Source organism: Rutidosis leptorrhynchoides, chromosome 3, assembly GCF_046630445.1.
Source record: "Rutidosis leptorrhynchoides isolate AG116_Rl617_1_P2 chromosome 3, CSIRO_AGI_Rlap_v1, whole genome shotgun sequence".
Classification (NCBI taxonomy): Eukaryota; Viridiplantae; Streptophyta; class Magnoliopsida; order Asterales; family Asteraceae; genus Rutidosis; species Rutidosis leptorrhynchoides.
The window spans coordinates 238,195,615-238,222,554 of NC_092335.1; the positions used below are offsets into that span (position 1 = coordinate 238,195,615).

Genomic DNA, 26,940 nt, shown 5'->3' on the forward strand with positions numbered 1-26,940 from the left:
TATGATATGAATGACCTTCTATCAATACCAGAGAAGGCGGTGACCTCCTAATTCAACTACTTGGAGAGTATCAAACTCCCTAAATACTTCACGCATCTATCGCCCGAAGCAGCGTGGTGTTTCGATGTTCAATTAACTATGATGAACTTGATGCGTTCTCAATTTTACTTGAAGGGGGCAAGGGCTCGTTTGGATGGCGCTGGCTCCTCTACGCCGGGTACCTTAACTATTGATCAGGCCCACGACCGCATCGTGCACCTGAATTCGAGGCTCGAAGAGGCAGAAAAAAAATGCATAAAGAAGCAATCACTGCTTCGTCTGCCTTGGCTGCTGAGAAGACGTCTTTAATTTCTCAGGTTGAGGGGTTAACTGAAAAGGTTAACTCCCTCGAGTCTGAAAAGAGTGCTCTGGCTAAAGAGCGCGAAGATTTGGCTGGTCGATTGTCTACTTGTGAAGGTGATCATGACGCGGCAGTCCGTCAATTCGAGACCTTGAAGAAGGGTCTTCCTTCGCTCATTGCTCGCGCTTGCGATTCCAAATATGTGAGCGATCTACTTGTTGATGCCATTCTTGATTTAAAGCAGAAGAGAAGCTCTCTTTCTGGAAGAAGATTCAGCCTCACGTTCAATCTTTCGAGGCTTTAGATGCTATTATTGCTAAGGAAGTGGATCCTCTTGCAACGCAAAAGAGCAAGGAAGTAGAGCCAACACTGGTGAATATCATGGTTCCTTCGTTAGTAGCTTTGTCCAACGATCCTACTACTGACGCCCACTGCTTATTAAACGAACAGTTGTAATTTATTATTTCCTTCACGTATGTAATGACTTTTCTGGAAATCAAATATTTATCTTTTTGCCTTTTCCCTATTGTGGATGACGTTTATGTTATAATGTGCTAAAGTTTATGAATTCGCGTCAGCTATTTGTACTTGGGTAAATTTTATCGCTGTTAATCATAAACGATATACGTGCGCTAGATATGACTCTACCCTTTGTGGTTTGTGCGTTTTCGTCCAAGTGACAGTTGCTAAGTATTTGTACGACCAGGTATATGGGTTTTGTTTGCAATTATAGTATGATCATGTGTGTAAGATCGTTTGTTAACATTTTTCTTTTGGGTAAGTTCTCATTGAATTTAATCGTAATTATACTCAATGCATGTCAACATTTAACTTATCACATATATTGTTGTGCACACACTATATTCTTAAGTTAAATATCCGTATGTGCGCATCGAGAGTCTTCTAAATGCGTCAACACTTAGGACTAAGGTCAGGCTCGACCAACTCCATCGTTTATAGTCATGACTTGCAGATCTCAAGTTTTGTGCGGGTTGGTTAGGTCAACCCAATGACGCTTAACCGTCCGGTTATAATAGACTAGCTTGTCGCCAAACAAGCTTCTGCCGCACGGGTGCTGGAGAAAGCAACCCTTCAAAGGCAGGAGTGCGCTGCCTAAAGGATTGTGCGCACCGTTTTCAAGTTATATAACTACTTTACATGTAATGGTACAAAGATCATGGCAGACAATAACTTGGAGACAATAATTAAACATAGATAGATAATGCGCGTAAAGCGCTTAGAGATTGTCATCAGTACAGATTTTAAATATATGCTAAACAAGATACGCATAAAACTTCCAAACATTTTAACAACAAAACATAAGAATAACCATCCGGATCACAACCGTACTACCACGATCTCTCCCTCAGCAACTCATCCTTGTGTTCTTCGTATTCATAGTCAACGCTGGCAATTTCGTCTCCCTCGTCATTTCCAGCTCCTGAAGAACTGGCCCCATCTTTCTTTGCCTTTGTCGCGGCTTGAATACTTCGGATCTGTGGATACCAGTCACATAGTGTTACAAATCAACGAATGCGCAAGTATGTGTGCAAGCGCACTCTAATATGCGTCTTATGTTTCAGATTATGTAAGATTGTGCTCATTTTAATGCGGTAAGCATGCAGACTGGTTACGCGTTTACTGCGTTCCATCCGGTTAAGTATTTAAGTGCCGATTCTGCCTTTGTGTGCCGGCGCGTAATCTGTAGTTTTAATTTTCAAAGCAATTAGTCACATATGTATACGTGTACCTGCTGGATTCGATAGTCCTCTGCTGTTACTTTAGACTTGAGCGTGGCTTTCCCTAGCGGGGTAGGCAGCACTATAACTCCTTGAGAAATGTTGGTGGTGATGGCAAAGTGTGATAACGCCGACTGTACAAGGATAGCGTCGTATTCTGATTCCGCGCGGATTACCTTAAAGTCAACCACCAACGTGTGCTCCCTCTCCCTGTCATGATCATCCCGCAAGGTCAATACCGCTCCGAGTATCCCTTTTGACCAAGCTGGGTCCCCACTTATTCCTCTGAATTGCTATTTCACCTCTCTTATGTTGCGTTTCATCTTAGAGGATAGGTCATTGAAGCAATGGAAGAACATAACATTGACGCATCTACCGGTGTCAATGAGCATGTTGTTGATGTATTGGCCGCATTCAGGCAAGTATCCTTCCACAACTAACGGGGCACACTTTCTTTCATAAATAGGCTCGCGCGGAAGATGTGCCTTGAGGGATTCATACAGCAACAATGGCTCCTTCTCAATCTCCTTCCATTTTTGCCACGAGAAGACATAGATGATCTTGTCTTTCTCAGCTCCTTCATTCTCCTTCTTGTACTCGCCTGATTCATCTTTCCCTGACTTCAAGTGTTTCAGTTCTCCGCGCTTGAGGGAAACGACCACATTATCAACCAACGCTTTACAACGATTGGTCTCATGTCTGAAGTCATCGTCAAAGTCACAGAACTCAGACTTATCGTGATGCACGTATTCGGACATGTGTGTAGGTTTCTCAAACGTTTTTGAGATGGGTTCCATTACATATATCTCCTTCAGACTCTTGGTAAGGCTTCTGATTAAGGCCTGCTTGTTTTCCCTTGTGTCGTTATCCCTGTTCCGATGATGTTGCTGGTTGTTGTTGTTATTCCCTTGTTGGTTTCGTTGGTGCTTTCTATCGTTGTGATGATTGTTACCACGGTGGTGGTACGGGCTGGAGTCATGCTGGTTTCTTCCGAAACCGCCTGACTGGCGTCCACCCCTTGGCGAATTGTAACCGTCGCGCCGACCATTTTCTCAACCTCTATAACTTGAGTACCGGGTAGTGTCTTCTTTGGCACGCATGTGTTCGTGTTCTTCTCTTATTGCTTTCGCTAGTGTCTCGAGAGGGCACTTCCTAAGTTTCTGCCACAACGCTAGGTGGTGCTCCCGGGAGATTCCATGTATGAAGCCAGATACCTTCAGTAATTCGGTGCAGTTAGGGATTTTAGCTACTTCTTGGCAGTACCTATCGATGAACTGTCCCAAGGATTCTCCTCGCACAAGCTTGATGTCATGGCACTCGACATGCATCCTTCGAGTTGCGCGCATATTGTGGAAGTTAAGCAGGTAACGTGTTCGAAGATCATCGTCACAGCTTATAACTGGCGCTGGAAGGTTGTTGAACCATTGTCGAGCTACCCCTTCAAGAAGCGAGGGGAACTTCATGCATTTTGTTTCATCGGCCCAGCGCTGCTTACGCGCTATTTTTTCGTACTTCTGCAAAAAGTCATCGGGGTCCGAGAATCCGTCGTAATACCCAAAGGTTAGCGGTATCACGGGCAGTGGCGTCGAGAAGTGATTCAGTATGTGCGCTGAGAACTTTTCTCCAGTAGGAGCGGTTTCAAAAGAGGGTTTGACGGGTACTCCTTTCATCCCTGCGTACAGGTTTTTGATCATGAGTTCGGCCTTCCCGGGTTGTTCAAATTCTTGCACCATGTCGTCTGGCGCAACATTCATCAAAGCATAGATCAGATTGGCTTGGCTGAGAGTGTAACACCCCGTCAAAATCCATTAACGGCGATGTTAACTCTAGTCCCAGTGCTTGGCTTGACTTCTATGTAACAGCAAAGTTATACAGCGGAAGCAAAAAGTACCTGTAATTAAAGGATGATGCAGAAACTTTTTCTGCAAAGAATTGAAATAAGTAGGAAGCAAGACATTCGCTGAAGATTTCATCAGACACTGAAAGATATGGGTTCTTTGAATACATGTTTAGTCCTTGTGATTTGTCCACCGTCTCCTTCATGGTTTGCTCAATTCATTTTTCAGCATCAAAACTTTTGAGCTGTTTCAGTATGTCGCTCTTTATTATCAAACTTTTGACTTGTTTAAACAGTCTCCAGTTTTCGCTGCTTCATCAGCTTTTTTTTTAGAACTCAGAGATCTGATTCGTAAGCTAGAGTGCTTTTCAGGAATTTAGAGATTCCGAATTGGAATTCATCGGTCCAGAAGATATACGTTATATATAGATATATAACTGTTGACGTAAGAACGCTGCGAAATTCGAGAATTAATGATTAATGCTTATCGGTATTTGGTATGGCAACTATCGCTACAAGATGTCGATGAGTACATGATAGGGTTTCAATAAATAAATATAGCAATTTTTCAGAGAGATTTAAACCAAGGAGCAACAAGGTTGCTGGTACGTCTGTTGGTAATATTGTAGAATATAAAAGGTTTCCTGGTAACAATAACAATGGCAAACGTATATATCCAAGTTATAATAAGGTTGGTTCAAAAAAGAAGTCGAAGTTGACTTGTTGGAGCTGTGACAAAACTGACTATCTCGAACAGAAGTTGCAAAGTTATTTTCAGTAATAATAACGCTAAAGGAATTAGCATAGCTACGTGTTAAACGTTTACTCAGTTTCTGAGAGTTTACTGCATCAGTAAGGTCGTATAACAAGGGGATTGTTTAGTTTTTCGAATAGTACAAAATTAGCAGTAGCCTTGGTGACAGAAACAGGAAGATGTAATCGTAGATAATAGATGGTGGGGTGTTTTGAGTGTGATGTTGAGGCATGGAATGCAGATGTTGTTGGTGGTGAAGCTGATGTTGTTGGGGGGTGATGCTGATGGTACTGAACAATGCAGGGTTGGCCTCGGATTCACGAACCTATATCAAGTATATATATTAACACGTATAATATTAATTAATTAAGTTTATAATGTATTAAGATTAATTTTTTTATATATATAATCATATTACTATCTATATTGTATAAGATATTTATATATTATGTATTACTTAATAAAAATAATATTTTGTTTAAAAATACAAAACTATGTAATATTAGTATAGGTATGTAATAAATATATTTTAGATAAATAATATTTGTCGTATTAATAATAATAATATTAATGGTGATATTAATAATAATAATAATGATAGTGTTAATGAAAATAAAAATGATAATTTTAGCAAGTATGATAATTTTACTAATAATGATATTTTTAACAATAAAGATACTTTTAATAATAATAATAATAATAATAATAATAATAATAATAATAATAATAATAATAATAATAATAATAATTATAATAATAATTATAATAATAATAATAATAATAATAATAATAAAAGAAACTACCTTAAAAGCTTTTAAAAAAAAATGCCCCAAACCGGGCTCGAACCCGCGACCTCTCGCTAAACAAACAAACCCTCAACCATTAATCCATTTGTTACTTTCTCAAATAATTCGTACATGAAGACTATTTAACCAATTTTTCTGTTTTTCTTCTTCTCTACAAACTTAATTGTGATCAACCTCCTATCATCTGCATCGTGGCTTAATCATCATCGTTATCTTTATCAACATTCAACACAAACACCACCCAACCAATCATCACCATGGTTCACTATATTTCATTTCTGTTGTAACTAGTATCGAACGTAACCACTTGTTATCTTTCTATTTCTGTTCGAATACATTCATCAATTGGTGGCAATTATCACGTCCACATAATTCAATGGTGGCAATTATCATGTCCACGTAATTCAATGGTGGCAATTATCATGTCCACATAATTCATTCGAGGAATGTTTTGCTTGTGTCTATCTCGTCAAATATTTATAAAAGCATTTCATGTATTCACAGTTCAAAAATATATTTCAAAAGCATTTAATAAAGCAGTTGTAAAAACAGCGCATGTATTCTCAGTCCCAAAAATGTAAAGAGTAAAAGGGAGTAAATGAACTCACCAACCTTTTGGTTGACACTTTAAAGCATGTTTATTCTCAGGTATGAAAGAAATCTTCCGCTGTACATTTGCTCATATTACATGGAGTAGTTCATGGCATATAGAGGTCCGTTCATCGTAATGGTACCAGATGTTATTGTATTCGTTAAGGAAAATTTGGACGGGGTATGACAGAGAGCGCGTTGTTCGCGCGTTCGATCCGGTGATTCGGTGGAGGCGCCTCTTCCTGCAGGCGAAGTTCCTTGTGAGAAAGTAGTGGCGCTAGATCCGGGAGTTGTCGGGGAGGCATCCCTCGCGGCGAAGGCGAAGGCCTTGCGCTTTGTGGGCCGGCAGGACTGCTAGTATGGCTTGGGCTACTGCGCATGACTTCAGGCACTGGGTAGGCGGGGGTAAACCCCGTGCTTGTAGTGTTCGAGGCCCACGTTATCAGCCTGATCGCTTCTGGGGTCTTGAAAGATGATGCGGGCGCACCAAGGGGAGGTATCTGGGTGACTCTTAGTGGCGCGCTGTCGGAGGTTCCTGCAGGTCCTTTGATGGCCGGCTTAGGTCCTGTGGGCGAGGTGGCTCGCGCTTGCGCAGGTTTAGGTACTTCTTGCTTGCTAGTCATTTCAACACCTGTTACTGTATCAAAAATAAACAAGCGAGTTGTTAGTGGACATACAGAAAAAAGATTAAGTCAAAATCTTTTAACTTGTGTGTCCCACGGATGGCGCCAAATGATCAAGCATGAAATAATCGGGTCGGGTTCGGTCCATGCTTGACATCAATAAAAGGGGATGTAAGGGTCAATTGGGTTTAACTCTCTGGTCCGGAGTACTGTGAATAACCCCCTGCGAGATGAGGATCTCCGCGGGGGTGGTTAAACATAGACCCACCATCGGCGGGTAGTCCGGTCAGCGATGGCTCGCGCTAGGTTGTAGGGTTCGTGTTCATGGAACGTTACCTGGATATCACAGTATCTAGTGAAATGCTATAAGTCCGGTAGCACGGGTATAATTGCGCTATGCTCTACAGTTGACGGTATGTGTGTGTGTGTGTGTGTGTGTGTGAAGTGAAATTCTGGTCCTTCAACGATGTGGACAAAATCCTTTATTTATAAGGCAATCCTTCTTGTCTTTTATCGCCACATAATAAGATTAAAAGGATCGTGGCCTGCCAATAGTACATCTTTTGGCAAGCTGACCCGACAAAAGAAAAAAGTGTTCTTGTCGGACTTGGCCTTTTGTCAGCCAGGTGTCCTCTGCCAGCTACAGCATCGCCTGACATGTATACGTCGCCAATGCGCATGTATGGGATTAGCGCCATAATTGTCACTATAGCGCTATTTGTCTTAACGCGTGCCCTTGCAATCCTTGTGGCGATGCTGTTTGATGCGCTACACGAGCTGATCGGGTATGCGTATCATTAAGCGACATCATCGTTAGCCACGAAATAATTTTACAAACTAAACGCAATAAAATACATTGAAAACCGAACCTCCGGCGCGAAGCGAGGGTTCGAAAACTAGTTATTACAAATAACATAAAGTAATTCAATAACATATAAATATAAATAATATGAAACATACCTAACATTTGTTCCATACTTCCAAAATAAATAGATAAAAACTATTAGCACTTGAAATTACTATTGTATGTAGTCTCCATCTCATCTTTCAATCATATTACCTGTAACAGTAGACATATTTAGGTAAAAAATTACTCGTAAAACAATAAAAATGAACAATTTTGGATTACAACACAAAGTTAGAAAGTTGACTAATGTGATAAAAGTGAAATGTTCGACGAAATCCAAGTAATGAAAAGTGAAAGTGAGTTTTTAGATGTTGCTTATAAAGCTATTTATATTGAAGTGATTTAATATTGGAAGCAACTCAAATGTCTCTTGAAGAAGTTAATTGATATTGAAAGCATTTGAAAAATCATACATTAGTTCTAATCAATTTGAAGTGAATTAGCTTTGAGACGTTATACACTCCATATTTAAAGTGGTCAACTTTTACCATTCCATGTGTTTATAATTATATTACCTGCTGCACTTTTAAATGCACAAGTAAAGCCTAATGCTCCGAATTGGTCGGGCGATTTCACGGTAATTACCAATTATTAACTGATCAAATTCTTGTTTTCGATTTATCCATCTACAAAACCCTAGTTTTCTCGTGTGTTCTTGGAAATGGGTAAGAATTCGGATGGAAACAAAAAGAAAAAACCTCCAGCAACAGGGCAGAGGGTATTACGCAAGAGAAAGACAGGTATCGATCCTAATGAAGATGTTGTTGAGGGACCACTTCCAATAAATGATAATTCGATGGAATTTGCAGGAGAGGCCGGGCAGAGTAAACTAGAACACAAGTCTCCTTCTACGTCAGTACATGGTAATATGGCAAACCCTAATAACTCAATTGATACTCGTAGTGTTCATACTCCACCATCTTCTTCAGATGATGAGGATACGTATGTGACTGGACATAAACCCATTGACCTCACAGGGAATGAAAGTAATAATAATGATGTGGGTCAGATAGACGATGTTGTGTATGACTTCCCTCCTTTGTACACTTCGGTGACTAAGGAAGGCAAGGGAAATTCTAATCCTAATGGTGGCAGTCCTAAAAATTTTGATACGCCCAACAGTAAGGTAGTTGTAGAGCTACCTATTCAGTCACCTCAGTCACCTCAGAAGTCTTATTTGGAGATGGCGAGTGGTTCAAAGGCTAAACCAAAAGTGAATTTTAGGTACATTGAACCTTCTTCTGAGACAGGAGATGACATTGATGTGGAGTTACCTAGGTCAGTTGTTGAGGAAGCTTCTAAGAGGTACTCGTACACGTTGTATGGTTATTTCATTGGCAAGAGATTGGCATACCCGGTTGTCAAAAATTATGTCTTGAATGTGTGGAAGAAGTACGGTGTGGACAAGGTAATGATGAACGCAAAGGGGTTCTTCTTCTTCAAATTCCAAACCGAGAAGGGCATGCTTGGTGTTCTAGAAAATGGCCCATGGATGATTCGCACGGTCCCTATTATTCTGAATAAATGGTCCGCAAATGTATCACTTTCAAAAGAAGGTGTAACAAAGGTGCCAGTGTGGATCAAATTGCATGATGTGCCATTAGCTGGTTTTACGGCAGATGGTTTGAGTTGCATTGCTTCTAGGGTGGGCCGCCCCATGATGCTTGATTCTTATACGAGTACCATGTGTTCGGAATCGTGGGGTAGACCTAACTATGCACGGGCTCTAATTGAAGTTTCAGTCGAGATAGAGTTGAAAGAAAGTTTGAAGGTTGCTACTCCTAATTTAGAAAGAGGTGATCGAACTATTGATAATGTAACAATCGAGTTTGAATGGAAGCCACCACGGTGTGATCATTGCAAGATTTTTGGCAACAAAGATGGGCAATGCCCAAAGTTGGTTTATGTGGTTGACCATACACATAAAGTAACTAATGATTTTGTAGTAGTCAATAGAAAACAGAACCAAAAGGTTGATACAAATCAAAAAAATGTTGGGTTTGTGGTAGGAAAAGGTAAACAGATAAAGGTTTATCGAGGGGTTCAAAAGGAACAAAATGAAACTAAAAATAAAATCACTCATATATCAAAGAACCATGGGAACACAAATACTGAACCAAAGTTGCAGACATCCAACACGTTTGATGCTCTGAATAAGCTGAATGCAGAGACCAGCAGACTATATGTTGGTTTGATAGATGAAGAATCGGATGTAGAAGTCGAGGATGATAATGCAGCTGATAAAGATGGAAAATATTTAGAGGGGGCAAGCACTCCCGGTGCAAATGTTTCCAATGATTAGTTTGGCAACTTGGAATATTAGGGGTTTGAACCGGATCCCTAAACAGAACGAGGTTCGGGAAGTTGTGATTGACAATAAACTGTGTTTATGTGCTGTTTTGGAATCACACCTACATGTTAATAAACTTCAACGTGTGTGCGGGTATGTGTTTCCTAGTTGGAGGTGGGCGTCTAATTCGAGTAAATGTGTTCGGGCACTCGAATAATTGTTGGATGGGATCCCGGAATTGTTGATGTTATGATCTTATCTGTTGAAGAGCAGGTAGTTCACTATCAAGTAAGACTCACTAATCAGAATAAACACATATTTGTGTCCTTTGTGTATGCTGCAAATTATTACATTAACAGGCGTGTGTTATGGCGTAACTTGGAGGCCCATTATACTTTTGTTGGAAATCATCCATGGGTGCTCATGGGTGATTTTAATGTGTCTTTGAATGTGGATGAAACTTTGTTGTTCACGCATCACAACAGCCATGAATGATTTTCGAGAATGTGTTGATAATATTGAAGTTGTTGATGTTAATCAATTGGGGTTGGAGTATACTTGGAATCAACGCCCTCACGCGTTGTCGGGAGTGTTAAAGAAAATAGATAGGGTTATGGTGAATGATGAATTCCTTTCTATGTTTCCGAATGCCTTCACTATATTTCAACCATATAGGATTTCGGATCATAGTCCCGCTATATTGAAGTTACCTTCAAACATTGTGGTGAAACATAAACATTTCAAATTCAGTAACTACATTGGTGAAAAGGAGGGGTTTCGAAATTGTGTAGTTGAGGGATGGAACAAACAGTGTGATGGCCATAAGATGTTTGTGGTTGTCAAAAAACTACGCATGATGAAGAAGTCAAATCGCAAGCTCATGTGGGACAAGGGAAACATTCATGCTCGAGTGACCAATTTGCGTTCAAAGTTAGATGAGGTGCAGAAGCTTTTGGATTTAAATCCTCATTTGACAATTCATCGTGAAAATGAAAGGAGTATTCTGAAGGAATTTAATGAAGCAATTATAGATGAAGAAAAATTATTGAGACAAAAATCCAAAGTGCAATGGCTTCAAGAAGGTGATAATAACATAAGTTATTTTCATAAGGTAGTAAAGGGTCGTGCAAACCGGAGTAAAATTCATGCTATTATGGACCAGACTGGGTATATGATTGAAGGCGAGAGTGTGGCAGCAACATTTGTTAGCCATTACAAAAACTTTTTGGGATCATATACTCCATGCGCTGATATAACAGACCCATGTAATACATTTTTAAAATGCATTGATCCTGTTCTAGCGAGACACATGATAAGGCAAGTCACAGATATGGAAATAAAGGATGCGATGTTTGATATTGATGATAGTAAATCCCCGGGCCCGAATGGCTACTCTTCGGCGTTTTTCAAAAAAGCATGAGATATTGTGGGGCATGACATTATAGCTGATGTTCGTGAATTCTTTACTAATGGCCAAATTCTAAGGGAACTAAATCACATCATCATTGCTCTTATCCCTAAGGTAGAAACGCCTGCTAAAGTAACAGATTATAGGCCTATATCTTGTTGTAACGTTATATACAAATGTATTAGCAAAATCATTGCATCCAGAATTAAAAGTGGTTTGGATATTGTTAGCGATAACCAGTCAGCGTTCATTCAAGGAAGGCGTATTTCTGATAATATATTGCTCACTCAGGATATCATGAGAAATTATCATTCAAATCATGGCAAGCCTAGATGCGCATTTAAAGTTGATATTCAGAAGGCGTATGACACTGTGGATTGGAAGTTCTTGGAAAGGATTCTTCATTTTTTTTGGATTTCATAAAGTGATGATCAAATGGATTATGAGATGTGTTACGTCTACTTCTTTTTCAATTAATATTAATGGAGAGTTGCATGGTTATTTCAAGGGAAAAAGAGGGTTGAGGCAAGGATATCTTATGTCTCCGTACTTATTCACATTGATCATGGAATCTCTAACTCTTATTTTGAAGCGGAAAATTTGTGAATCAGATCAGTTTAAGTTTCATCCAAGGTGCGAAGAACAGGAAATAATAAATATTTGTTTCGCTGATGATCTTTTTCTATTCTCTTTTGCAAACAAGCAATCGGTTCAAAGTATAGCAGACGGTATTCGAGAGTTCACTAGCTGTTCGGGGCTTGTTCCGAGTATACAAAAGAGTACAACATTTTTCTGTAATGTAAAGTCGAATGTGAAAGCTGAAATTCTTAGTATTCTCCCGTTTGAAGAGGGTGTGTTACCAGTTCGATATCTTGGAGTTCCGTTGGTATCCTCCCGTTTAATGCATAAGGATTGCAAGGTGTTGGTTGACAGAGTGAGGTTGAAAGTTAATAATTGGATGAATAAGTATCTATCTTTCGCGAGTAGAATCCAGTTAATTAATTCAGTCCTTACCTCGATGCAAGTGTATTGGTCGTCGGTATTTATTCTCCTTGACAAGGTTATTCATGATCTTGAAAAACTTATTCGTGGTTTCTTGCGGTGTCAAGGCAAAATGAAAAAAGGTAAAGCGAAGGTCAAATGGTCGGAAGTTTGTTTGCCAAAGCAAGAAGGTGGGTTGGGCATAAAAAGCCTTAAGGTTTGGAATGTTGCTCTAATGACATATCATGCGCTGTGTTTACTTACCCAGAAACAATCTCTTTGGGTCAAATGGATCCATACGTACAGGCTTCAAAATCAACATTTATGGGAAGTTCAATCGGCATATGATGCGAGTTGAGGTTGGAAAAAACTGCTAAGGATTCGTGATCAAATTAGACCTCACATCATTCATCGTATTGGTAACGGAAGATCCACAAATGCTTGGTATGATTCATGGTGTGATTATGGCCCTTTAGCTACCATTATTAGCGCTAGAGATCGTCGAAGAGCAGATTTCACCAATAATTCAATGGTTTCGTATCTGTTTAATGCTAATGGGTGGCTATGGCCTGATTCGTGGCAAGCTAAATATCCTATGATTATGAATGCTAGACCACCGGACGGTAATGCTGATGATGTTGTCTTATGGCGAAGGGAAGATGGTAACCTAAAAGACTTTACTGTTAAAGGAGTTTGAGATACAATTTGGCCACGCTCATCACATGTGGAATGGCACTCGCTGGTCTGGGGTACTCCAAATATTCCACGACACTCATTTATTTTGTGGTTGGTTGTTAAAGACAAGTTAAAGACCCAAAACAAGCTGCATCAGTGGGATCTTGGACCGAATCAAAATCTCCATCTGATGTGTGTATTTTGCAACCTTCAACTGGATTCTCAAGATCATCTTTTTTTGAATGTTCATATGCGGCATTGGTGTGGAGTAAGGTTAAAAACATGTTTCAACTCCAGGTAGACACCGACGATTGGAAGGAGATAGTCCGGTTTTTAATTCCGATAGCTAAGCGTAAAAATTGTAGGGTAGTGGTGCTTAAGTTACTCTTTGCAGCCACTATTTACTTTCTTTGCAGGAAAGGAACAAGCGTATCTTCAGAGGTTCGCGCAGATCGAATGAGCAGCTTTTTCAGGTGATTTATTCTACCGTCAGGCTCAAGTTAATGTCCTTGAAGTTTAAGGATTCGTTTCATGTTAATCGTTTGAAGGTGCAATGGATGCTGGTTTGAGTTTATGTTGTTCGCAAGCTTCTGTTGGTTTTCTGGTTCATGCCAATTTATTTTGGTTAAGTTTAGCGTTTGCATCATTTGGTAGTCTTGGTTTTTTTCTGGATTACAGAGCCTATTCTGTATATCACTGATTCTATTTGCTGGTAATACCTTATTATGTTCAATAATATTCACCGGGTACTCCCCATTTACCAAAAAAAAAATAAAAAAAATTATATTACCTATTTACCATTTTTACTATCATTAATACATGGATAATTATTTATACAGGGCTCGGTTTTTATAAATAGAAGATAGCATCGTTTACTATTTTACCTTATAACAGAGTATTGTACATTTTTAAAATGAAAACGATAAAAAAAAAAACTATATTAAGTTCTATAGAAAAATGAATATATAAATATATATATATATATATATATATATATATATATATATATATATATATATATATATATATATATATATATATATATATATATATATATATATATATATATATATATATATATATATATATATATATATATATATATAGGGTGAGGATCCAGAGAGAACCAGAGGTGGTAGATAACCGAGAGAACCAACAGCTCGACCTTCATCTATGTGCAGCTCGACCTTCAATGTGCGTGCAGCTCGAGTCAATCTGCGTTCAGCTCGAGTCAATCTGCGTGTAGATGGAGTCAAGCTGCGTGCAGATTGAGCTTGTTTTGGGTGCAGACACACTCTGTTCTTCGTAAAGAAATTGAATCTCTCAAAATCAAACCTATAGTAAAAATTAAAAACGCAGATTTATTAGGTTTCATCATGTGAATCTATGTGCAAAGTTTCAGATTCTAACTCCAAGATTTGAGCTCGAATTCGTGAGTCAAAGATTTGGGGAAAAAAGTCAACAATTTCTTCATAGCTCAAATTCATAATCTATATGATGTTTCAGCTGAAATTGACGATTGACGAGCATTATATGCAACATTTTAAGCAACTTTCATGTTGGAATCATCATCTAAAACGCCTTTGATTGATGTTACGAATTCATGTTCATCGTTCACAGGTGATGGTTCGCTGGGTTCTCTGCTATGCAGAGTTCTTCCAGGATCCTTTATATATATATATATATATATATATATATATATATATATATATATATATATATATATATATATATATATATATATAGATAGGCAGGATCAATGGGGAAGTAACCAATCGGGAGGAATCGGGGGGAAGCAAAAACTTTTTTTTCATTTTTTTTGGAATTTTTTTTCAGGCATCAAGATCACACGAAAATATGAACATTTAAAAAAGACACTTCGTGATGAATGTTATTATTTAGGCGGAAAAACAATCGACAAAAATAACATTCAAGATCAGGGGCGTTTTTTAGAAGGGACAAGCGGGGGCAGCCGCCCCCAGTGGATTTGCAATTTTCAGTGTAAATATTTTGGATTCTTCGACTTTGCCCCAAGTGGATTTTTTTTTGCCTCAAAACCTACATATTTTTGTCCTAAAACCTTTAAATTTTGTTCATAAACCTTCAAATTTTGCCCCAAAACATCCATAATTTGCCTAAAAACCTTCAATTTTTGCCCCAAAACCTCCATATTTTGCCCAAAAAAATTGCTACGGTTTTAAATTTCTTTTGCCCCCGGTGAAAAAAACCCTGGTACCGCCACTGTTCAAGATAATATTGATCGTGAAGAATGTTAACGTTTTTTTTCTTTTTTTCTTCATGTTTTGTGAAGTAAAATTTACCCCAATTTAAAGTTTAGGGTTTATGGTTTAGGGTTTGGTGTTTTGGGTTTAATCCCTAAAAAAATAACTTACGTTACTTAAAAAATAAAAGATTTTTATATTTATTGTTTATTAATTACACAAAATTTATTTATGACATTATTATTTAATATTTTTTATTTTTTATTTTTAAATTTTTTATCATAATAATTTTTAATCTTTTTTATCAGTCTATTAAATTAGATGAGTAAATTTTATTGAGTTGATTCTAGCACTAAATTCTTATAGTATATAGATAGATACCAGATTTTTTTAGCGTAGAGTAATAAAATTCCCGCGTTTTTCCTATTCTCCAAACTGATGTGGAGTAATTACTAGACCTAAAGTGAAACCCCAAAATTCTTCTCGACCTGTACAAACCCTAAATTCGATAAAACCCATCAAAACCTTGAAATCGATACACAAACATGTCACAATCGAATCAATCAGAAGCAGACATGACCCCAGAAAGTGATAATGATTGTTCAAATGAAATGACAGAATACGAAAAACAGAGGATGAAAAGAATTGAGGAAAACAAAGCGAGAATGAAATCAATGGGTTTGGATAAAGCTGCGACTTTATTCATGGGTTCGATTCCAATTTCACAGAAATCGAATAAAAAGGGGAAAAAGAAATTAAAGGTGGAAGATGATGAGGAATATAATCCATCTGATAAAGATGAGGAATCAAGTTCTTCAAATGATGATGAATTGTATGTATCTCCATCAAAGGTAATTACTTTTTTTTTTTTTTTTTTTTTTTTTTTTACATTTGTGATATTTTTGAGCTGTGATACATAAGAAATAGTAAAGGTCCCATTTTTTTATGTTGATGTTTGATGATTCTTTCTATCATATGAATGAATGCAAATGTGTTCAAATTGTGAAGAAGTCACTGCATTTAAATAGTAATATGCAAGTTTGAATTCAAAATTTCAGGTGTTAGCCACTTAAAATGGTGTTGTTGGTACTATTTTCAGTATAGCGGATGAAAGGTACCAGTACAGTACGATAACAGTCTAGCGTAGTGTGATATGTTGCTGATTGATGTTTACCCTCGGGAAGTAATCCCTGCAGACCCGGAACACGGATGAGAAATCCGTGGGGTGGCCTCAATCAGTCTTTGGACCAATCTGGAATTGGTCCGTGTAGCGTTCTGTTGCTAAGCGGTTAATGTTTTAGAGTGAGAAAGAACTGTGTGAGAGAGAAAGTGTACTTCTCTCTGACTGAAGTTCAGATGTGAAATGTGGTGACCCAGGGGGTCTATTTATAGGCGTAGAATGTCCGAAATTCTCGGGAAACACGTGTCAAACGCTGATTAATTCGGTTATGCGAAATATCCAGAACTGACTTTGGCGTGGCTGCGTGCCGCTCACGCGCCTAATAAAAGAGCTTAAGCATTGAAGCTGCCTGCAGGGCTTACGCATGACGCTGGGCGGCCTGCTGAACGCTGGACGGCAAATGCTAAAAACTGCCAAATGTTGCTATCTTTTATGCTTTTTGATCCCTTCTTTTGTACAAAAACGATACTATTATGCGTGTATCCCCGAGGATACACCATTAGGTGTAAAATTTTAAGTGTTAAGAAGCTCTTTTGAGTTCAGTCTTTTAATGGATGGTATATACAGTCTGAATCAGGATGTATGTATAGAGTTTAAACATTGTCTAGACTTTACAAAATTTAATATTTTGTTTATTTATGGAACTTTATGATATATTGTGGCAACCATGTGGAATATGTTAGGATAATTCGTTGATTATAGTCACTAACTTATGAGGTTGCATGCAATATTATAATATTTATTTGCTAACTGCAACAACAACAATAACAATACCCAATCCCACAAAAGTGGGGTATGGGAGAGGTGGGTGTAGACAATCATTCCTCGTACCCTAGATTAGAAGGAAGTCACTACTCCAGCCGCGGGTATAGAACCCGCGCCTAAATAAGGTCGTCCCTCCCTCTACTCTAGAGCAAAAGAGATTGCTTCCAAACGGACCTCCGGCCAGAAGTGCTCAAAAAAACGAAAAGATAGGGCAAAAGATACGTACCTGTAAGAGTTATGTGCTCCTAGCAAGAAGCAACCATACACAGTAACCAAAAAAGAGAACACATAAAGCAGTAATGCACAACAGTAGGGCAAATAGCATGGATCATACAGAGCACAAAACCATTTAAAATCAAGTAAACATACAGACAAACAAAATAAATACATATATATATATATACACACGCACCACACATGAGCATGGATAAAAAAAACTCATGCTTAAACATATATACATATAGATACATTCGTAGATTATATACTTAGGTACAGAAACAAGACAGACAGACAAACATACATACACCAATACATGTTACATAGATACATAGGTACATATATAGGTAACCAACATATGCAGCGGTACAATACATATAATAGATACAGGTGCATATATACTATGTGGAGGGTTATATATAGTGTAGCTATAGAATAACTAGTTATAGTTATATATGTAGTTGTATAATAAATGTATAATACACATTCTTTTACTTTTTTACAGCCTATGTAATCAGAATCAGAGTCTTAATCAAATTTGTTACCAAATATAAGACTAAAATGACAAAATATGTAACTAAAGATTTTGAGTTACCTTACATATTGAAATCTTTAACGTTGAAGAACTAATGAGCAATAATGAGTTACCTTACATGCATGTTGTTATTGCAAAGTATGATGTATGTTTGCATTTCTCGCATGCAAATGGTTAAGTTTGCAATAAAGAGCGCGGCATAATCTTTTTAAAAAGTTTGTTACTCTTATCGTAATCTTAACTATAATGAACTATTTTCCAGTCAAAGCCGAAAAAGTCAACTCCTAGCAAGAAAAACTCGAAGCTTTCAGGCAACTTGGGTCCAACACCTAGTAAGAAGCCTTTGAAGCTTTCAGGAAACTCAGATTTTATTACTGATGATGATGATGCTTTGATGAAGGTAACCTCCAATAATTTACATGTCTTTCAGCAAAAGTCAATTCTTTGACCTGAAGATGTTTGGTAAAACAGTTAACTTGATGGATGCAGGCCATTGCTTTATCTCTACAAGATTCATCAGGATTTTTGGATGTAGGGAGCAAGACGCCTCCTCAAAGCTCTGATGCAAAGGCATCAATTGTTGAAAACACTGAAAAAAAGCAGATTGTTTGTAATGATGAATCTGGGAAAAGAAAAAGAAAAAACTCGGTACTTATTTTACTTTAATTCATGTCTTTTTTCCTATGTTACTCCTAGGTCCCATATTGATCGAAATGCTTCACTTGGTAATAGCTTAAGTAAAAAGTCTGTCTTATTTGTAGAGGTGTCAAAATGGGTGGTGGGTTGGGTAATGTGACAAAAGTAGTATAAGTTTTGACACATGTCTAAACGTGCAGGTTGCTACGTATAGTTTATATATTATTATATTTTCTTGTAATTCTTAATTATTTAAAATTAACACTATTGCATATGATACAAAGACCATACTATAACTTTTCTGAACAATCTCATACTCACTTTTCTCAAATTATAAACTTATTAATTTATTTCCACCAAACGCTATAGGAGGTTGTAAAGACTTGAGCAAACTTTGTCTGAATTTCAGCTGTTTGGCCCGTTTTATTTTAGCAAAGTTTTTAAATTATATCCATTTGAACCATTGGAGTAAAGAATGATGACACAAACCGACCCAGTTTCTAAGTAGGTGGGTCGAGATTGCCAACTCTAGATAGAAGAATCTAATGGCTTTTAGTAGAGGCAAGGTTGGAGAATTCGGATCTCGGGGAGATCTCGTTTGGACATTTTTGAGGAGATCTCGGCATCTCGGAAAAATCTCGGGGAGATCTCGGACGTTGACTTATGTTGACTTTTTAGTGTTTTTAGTATAAACATATATATATATATATATATATATATATATATATATATATATATATATATATATATATATATATATATATATATAAAGAGATATACGTATATTTATATACATTATTATAAGATTTTACAAAAGAAATTCGAGAAATGAGTGAGAAAATCTGAGATCTTACGAGAAAGTCCGAGAAATGAGGAAGAAAATCAAAGAAATCGTGGCTTTGACCAAGTTTGACCCCGTTGACCTGGAAATCTTGGGAGATGGACATCTCGTCTCGGTTGTCTTCTAAAAACGAGATCTCGGAGAGAAATAAGGAGATTTACAACACTGAGTAGAGGTGAGCAACCTGGTATGATGGATATGGGTCAAAAGCACCCCCCATAACCGAAGTTTCGGATAATCAACATTTCTTAACCGTCTAGTTTGGTTAGCAAACGGATTGGCTAATACGATTACTTTTGTTAAAGTCAATATGTAAAGTGGTTAATTTGGTTGATAATTTACGGTCTAAAACATGTTTTTCCAATGAGCATATTCCTCTTTTTGAGATGAACTTGTTTGTAATACATTGCAAATTCAGATCCAAACACAAAATTTGTTTTTCTTGCAGATTTTCAACCTCAAAAATGGCAATTTAATACATTCTTATGGTAAAAACGAAAGCAGCACTTTAACAGTTCAAAAGTATCAAATTTAGTGCACTTTTACAACCAAAGTAATAGCTATTGATGCTGCTATAACTGCTCAAAAACAGCATATTTCATCGTTTTAACGGTTAATATGGTTATGGTTCGACTAGTTCAATGTTTTCTCAGCCCTAGCTTGGATTTAATGTCACCACTTGATTTTTAATGTTGAGCATTGGCATGTAGGGGCTCTACTTTTTTAATTGAGAAGGGAAAATATTGCAGTTTTTATGTGATACAGGGATTCATTTGTTTTATGATCTTAATTAATTATGTTCGCTTGGATTTTTATATTTTGATCATGGAAAGCAGTTCACAGGTCGGGTGAAAATGACCGACGATGAGTTGATACTGCACTTCTTTCAGTTTGATGGTAATTTCTCTAGCTAATTCTTAAGGTCAATATATGTGTGTGCGCGTGCGTGCGCGCGCGATATAAGTTTTTTCAAACTATTTTATGTTCATTTTTACTCCCCATCAACATTTATAGGTGATTCAATCTACTCACATGTAAAAATCTTTGTAAATTAAAAGTTGTCGCAGTTCTCACCCTTTTTATTGTTCTCGTTTGAACTTTTGACTATATAATGTATGTATATGTATATGTGTGTATATATATATATATGTGTGTGTATATATATGTATATGTATATGTATGCATATGTCTGTGTGTATATATACGTATATGTATGTATATATGTATATTTGTATATATTTATTTATTTATATAATTATTGATTTTGCAGAAGCGGGCAAAGGGGGGATAAATTTACGGGACTTACGAAGAGTAGCTGCATCACATGATTTTACTTGGAATGATGAGGAGATGTTGCATATGATTCAGTTCTTTGATACTGATGAAGATGGGAAGGTTAGTACCATCCTCTGAAATTTGTTGATTAGTCATATATTTGTAAAATTAAGATCTTTGTCATATTAGTTGCCTGTTGGCTCTTTTAATATTTTGCAGAGGTGGAAATATCGACCCGTTTATATATAAAATGTGTCGATTAGGGCTGTTTAATATACATAACGGATTATATGGGTTGAATTAAAGGATGTAATTAGATGAATGGGTTGTGTAAAAGGATTTGGTAAACAATTCGTAATGAAACGATCACATTGTATTGACTTAATAATTATCAAAGGTTGCAAAAATCACTACTCGAGGAGTACTCAGTTGGGACTTTTACGGAGCACTCGGATGTTGACCAAGCTTGACTTTGACCGATTTTCCGAGTAATCCCGAGTTTTGACCGATTTTTCGAGTAATCCCAAGTTTTTACCGAGAACTCGCCTAGTAATCCCGACGTTTGCAACTCTGATAATTATAAAGGCTACACTGGTATATATAGAAAATGTAGAAAACCTAATATCTAAACGGGCCTAAACTGAACTAACCTAATACTCAATAATAATCTTTAGATACTTCTAACAGGTTGATAGTTATGAAGTTATTTCAAGTTAGATTATTTTTGCAATTAAACAGTTTTTGTGATCATATCTGGCATATTCACGAACTTGAAAAAATATAGGCAAAAAGTTTGATGAACAGTTGGCTCAACGTTTTAGCCGTTATAACCAGCACTAACTAATTACTTGTATTGACTCTTATTGGGGCCCGTTTTGTGCGTTCACTGATGTCTTGTGTCTGTCTTATGGGCAGCTAAGTCTTGACGATTTCACTAAGATTGTCGAGCGATGCAACATGAAACAAGGGTCTGAAAGTGCAGAGCAGGCTTCAGTGGCATCATGAACATGAGTATTGCTTCAAGTTTTACCACTCAGGATAATAATATCTCAAGTATGTCACATTACATATGTATAAGTTGATATCTGATATATCATTCTGTATGAGTGTATGGAGTTCATTGTTTTTAATGATATTTACGTGTGTTAGTCTTAGTAAAAAACTAAGGGTCGTGTGTAGGGTCTTCATGGGTTTGGTTTCGGCTTCCTCGGTTTATTCGGTAATTTTTCAAGGCAAAACTGAAACCGAAACCGAATTTAATTTCAAAAATGAAACCGAACTAAAAACCGAATCCAGTTCGGTTTTGATTTGAACAATCATAATTTAACCAAACTAATCAGTACAAATCGATTTTAAAATCTTTTTTCCGTCTATATTCACTAATAATTTAATATATTATTTGTTGATTTCAATTTTTGGTTAAACTGAATTTGAAGAAGTAAAACTGAAAACCGAATTCAAATTCGATTAGTTTTTCTTCAATTTTCAAGTTAGTTGGTTTGAAACACCACTTCTAGTCATGTGAGTAAGGCTTGTGTAAGTACATATTGTGTCGATTCTATTACAAAATGGCCATTCTCTTGTTTCCCCCCCCCCCCCCCCCCCCCCAAAAAACGATAATATAAATAATGGATTCGAAGATCAACAAGGTTTCAACATCGATACAACCAGGAGTAGAAAATAGTCTAGTCAACAATAGTACAATACAACATGTGGATAAAATTAAACAAGGCTAACAAACCTAACAGTCCAAGGCTACACTAGAACCCGAAGTTCCATCCCGACCAAAACGATTTCAGACAAGCACATCGGAACGCCGAAGACCGTAGTACTCGGAACACTGACCGGTAAGAATTTTCACAAGCCGCCACGAAGAGGATCCCAAGAGTAAAAAAAACCTGACACGCAACTGGAGTTGAAAACTATTATGAATACATAAACGCTTGTAATAACAAACTTACTTGTATGATGGATTGAACTTGTTCCTTAAGATAGATTAAACGTGTTAAGAGACTTGCACACTGGAAACACATTAAACTCCTAAGATTCAATACCTCTAAATTTGTCTTCAATTTTATGTATGTGATCCGTGAAACTCAATATACACATAAAAACAATAGAACATCATAATTTGAAGTTGTTAATTTGAGATCGAGAAAGAAGGCGAAGGATGCTTCCACTTCGGGTTCATATAAACTTATAGATCACATCGAAGACTTGGAGTACGGTGAAGCAATTCAAAACTTGTTTATGGATTCCCAAGATGGTTGTAAAGGCGGCTCATCGACAAACGTGAAAGGAATTATGACCAAGGAAGCTTTTGCGGCTTTCGATGTTATGATGACGAGTATGGCAGAAGAGAGCGAACCGGTTATTGCCGCTCTTATAAATCCTAGCGAGAACTCGAGTGTGTCGTTTAAAAACAAGAATCAACAAAAGAGGAAGAAAAAATTGGTTCAAAGCGCATAAATGGAAGAATTTGGCGTTTTTATTATAGATATTTGAGCTCAGAGGTATCATTTTTGTGTTTCATAGTATTTTTTCGATTTAGTTTCTTGTATCTTGCTAGTTTCTAGAGTTTGTTTCGGTTATTGTTTCGGTATTATCAAGTTGAGGCTCGGTATAGATATTTGTATGTTTGTCGCTTTCTAGGTACGAGCATCATCGGGTTCTCTCTTGTATATTTTGTTGAAGACGTTTTCTTTTCGAAAACGTTTTCCGTTTTTATATAAGTATTCGTTATTTTGCCAAAAAAAAAAAAAAAAAAATATTAAAAATGTCCACATTATGTCAAAGTGCTTCCGAGAACGGAAGTAAACTTCTAACACTGCATTCTCTGAGTTTTTTATCAAGCGAAAAGGGAATTAAATATTGTAATTTAAAAATAATAGTTGTAGTTATTCTCGTTGCAACTCACAAGACCAATTAGAGAAGATGAGGAGATTGGAGTTTTTTTTTTTTTTTTTTGGATTAAAGGTAACTTTAATTTCGATTACATTTTGATAATGCTAAAAACGAACATATATTTCATAGCATTATCCCTCAAGAAAGACAAGCTTTTAGTTGCAATTGTTCTATTTACAAGTGATATTCGTTTAAATAATAAAAGGTGAAGACAAAAGACATATTCGACGATTTGAAGACGCAAACGACCAAAAAGCTAAAAAGTACAAAGTACAATCAAAGTGGTTCAATTTATTGATGAGAAACGTCTAAAAGTTACAAGAGAACGAGCCGCAAAACGCAAAGTACAAGATATTAAATAGTACGAAAGGACGTTCGAAAATCCGGAACCGGGACCAGAGTCAACTCTCAACGCTCGACGCAACGGACTAAAAATTACAAGTCAACTATGCACATGAATATAATATAATATATAATTAATTCTTAAAATTATATATATATTATATTATATATTAAAAACGTCGGCAAACTAGAAAACAAGAACATGTGAGCTGATCCAGCTGGCCATGCGATCGCATGGCCAGGATGCCCATATTTCATGCGATCGCATGAGCCTAAAAGGCTGGCCACATCTATAAATTTCGCAGTTTTTGGTCGAATGTTTTACACCTTTTTCTCTCTATCTCTCACGTAATATATATATATATATATATTATAATTTTAATTTTAATTTAATAATAACATGGGTATGTTAGCGAATGTTGTAAGTGTGTAAGTCGAAATTATGTCCGTGTAACGCTACGCTATTATTAATCATTGTAAGTTATGTTCAACCTTTTTAAATTAATGTCTCGTAGCTAAGTTATTATTATGCTTATTTAAGCCGAAGTAATCATGATGTTGGGCTAAAATATTAAAAACGGAGTTATTGGGCTTTGTACCATAATTGAGGTTTGGACAAAAGAACGACACTTGTGGAAATTAGACTATGGGCTATTAATGGGCTTTATATTTGTTTAATTGAATGATAGCTCGTTAATTTAATATAAAGATTTACAATTGGACGTACCTATAAATAACCACATACACTCGATCGGACACGATGGGTGGGATATTTATAAGTACTAATAATCGTTCATTTAACCGGACACGGGAATGGATTAATAGTCAATGGTTTATTAAAACAGGGTTGAATTACATACAAGGAAAATTGGTGTAATTATAGTTTAAGTCCCCAATTAGTTGGAATATTTGACTTCGGATATAAAGATAATTTGACGAGGACACTCGCACTTAATATTTATGACTGATGGACTGTTATGGACAAAAACCAGATGGACATATTGAATAATCCAGGACAAAGGACAATTAACCCATGGTAATAAACTAAAATCAATACGTCGAACATCATGATTACGGAAGTTTAAATAAGCATAATTCCTTTATTTCATATTTCATCGCACTTTTATTTGTTGTCATTTTATTTAATTGCACTTTTAATTATCGTACTTTTTAATTATCGCAATTTTATTTATTGTCATTTTATTTATTGCATTTTTAATTATCGCACTTTAATTATTGTCATTTACTTTACGCTTTAAATTAAGTTATATTTATTTTTAATATTTTACATTAGGTTTTAACTGCGACTAAAGTTTTAAATCGACAAACCGGTCATTAAACGGTAAAATCCCCCTTTTATAATAATAATACTACTTATATATATGTATATTTATATACAAATATAGTTTTAAAAATATAGCGTTAAACTTGGCTAGATCCCTGTGGAACGAACCGGACTTACTAAAAACTACACTACTGTACGATTAGGTACACTGCCTATAAGTGTTGTAGCAAGGTTTAGGTATATCCACTCTATAAATAAATAAATAACTTGTGTAAAATTGTATCGTATTTAATAGTTTTTCATAATAAATATATAACTATTTCGTATACACCTCTACGCACATCAAGTATTTTTGGCGCCGCTGCCGGGGACTGCTTAAACGCCGGAAGCGAAACGCTATATATATAAAAAAAAGATTTTTATTAAGTTTTAATTTTTTTTTTGTAAAAATACGTTTTAAATATTAAAAATACAAAAATATAAAAAAGAAAAACTATATATATATATATATATATATATATATATATATATATATATATATATATATATATATATATATATATATATATATATATATATATATATATATATATATATATTTTAAGAGTTTGTTTAAAATATATAAAATTATAAAATATTTTTTATTTCTATTTTAGTTTTTAAAAATATAAGTTTTTATTTATTTTATATAAATACTTTATATAATTATAAAACAGAAAATTAAAAACAGAGAATAAAAAAAAGTAAAAAAAGTATACGGGCCTGACATTATTGAAGCCCAGACTTATGGCCCGGTTTCCTAATTCATGCGACCGCATGAAATTTTAACTAGCACTCCATGCGATCGCATGGAGTGATTTGACATGCCTAGTACCTTAGTTAAATCGAATTAGGGTTTAATTTATATATAATTATTATTAATTAATTTAGATTTAGGGTTAATTAAAATAATAATTAGTTTTATTTAGTTTTATTTTTACTTTTAATTAGTTTTATAAAGTTTAATTAAATATATAAAACTAATACTTTTATATAAATAATATAAAAATAATATTTTTATAAAAAATTGTATTTTTATAACTTTAAGCTTATTTTTACATTTTGAATATTTTTATCGTTAATTCATAATTTATATGTTTTTCGTTCGTAACTAGTTTTAAGATATAGTTTTTGCCGTAGTTATTTTTATTTCTAGATTTTTAGACTTTGCGGTAAAATCCCTTAAGTGCTTTTTCTTTAGATGAAGACTTAAGCGCTTTAGAATTTCGTGACGCCGTTTTAAGATTTTAGTACTTTTTAAGTTATTGCCGTTTTAGATTTAGAATTCCTTTAAGCTTTAATACCTTTAGACGTAAGTTTTAATATTTAGTTTTTAGACTTTTAAGTTTCGACGCTGCATTTTATTATTTTTCGACGTTTTTTTTTCGACCTTTTATTTTTCGACCTTTTATTTTTCGACGCGCTCTTTTTCTTTCTTATTTCTCGACGCTCTAGTTTTAGGATATAGAATTTTCTATTTATTCTCTAAAATTTCTTTAAATTTCGACGAAAAATTATTTTAAGCGGTTAAATTGATAGACATCCAAAATTTTCTGGTTCGTAGTAATAGTTGGATTTGTTAGTGGCGAGTTGTGGGCTTCCGATTTAAAGGGTCCTGGCTACCTGCTGCATCTATTGGCTATTCGAAACGTGGGCAAAATCAGAAAAGTCTATTAATTTGATAACTTATATAATTTTTATTTTTATAACTAATAGGATATTTAGTGAATGCACCGAGCAAAACGTTCA

General features: G+C 35.9%; 2 protein-coding genes across 2 annotated transcripts; both read left to right on the forward strand.

Moving 5' to 3' along the window:
• Positions 1 to 10,374: 10,374 nt before the first annotated feature.
• On the forward strand, positions 10,375 to 11,307 carry LOC139900889 (uncharacterized). The gene has a single exon (XM_071883638.1). The coding sequence runs from the start codon at positions 10,375 to 10,377 to the stop codon at positions 11,305 to 11,307; it is 933 nt and encodes a 310-aa protein (XP_071739739.1).
• Positions 11,308 to 15,555: 4,248 nt separating this feature from the next.
• On the forward strand, positions 15,556 to 21,769 carry LOC139897294 (uncharacterized). The gene is made up of 6 exons (XM_071879989.1): positions 15,556 to 16,024; positions 18,132 to 18,269; positions 18,359 to 18,517; positions 20,183 to 20,243; positions 20,617 to 20,741; positions 21,537 to 21,769. The coding sequence occupies exons 1-6, from the start codon at positions 15,719 to 15,721 to the stop codon at positions 21,624 to 21,626; spliced, it is 879 nt and encodes a 292-aa protein (XP_071736090.1). The 5' UTR covers positions 15,556 to 15,718; the 3' UTR covers positions 21,627 to 21,769.
• The last annotated feature ends 5,171 nt before the right edge of the window (positions 21,770 to 26,940 follow it).

Bases quoted from the DNA above. Each gene is read 5' to 3' on its own strand.
- LOC139900889 (XM_071883638.1), top strand. From the start codon at position 10,375: ATGAATGATTTTCGAGAATGTGTTGATAATATTGAAGTTGTTGATGTT.
- LOC139897294 (XM_071879989.1), top strand. From the start codon at position 15,719: ATGTCACAATCGAATCAATCAGAAGCAGACATGACCCCAGAAAGTGAT. The intron at 20,244-20,616 runs GTAATTTCTCTA...TTGATTTTGCAG, and splicing joins GCACTTCTTTCAGTTTGATG to AAGCGGGCAAAGGGGGGATA. The intron at 20,742-21,536 runs GTTAGTACCATC...TCTTATGGGCAG, and splicing joins ATACTGATGAAGATGGGAAG to CTAAGTCTTGACGATTTCAC.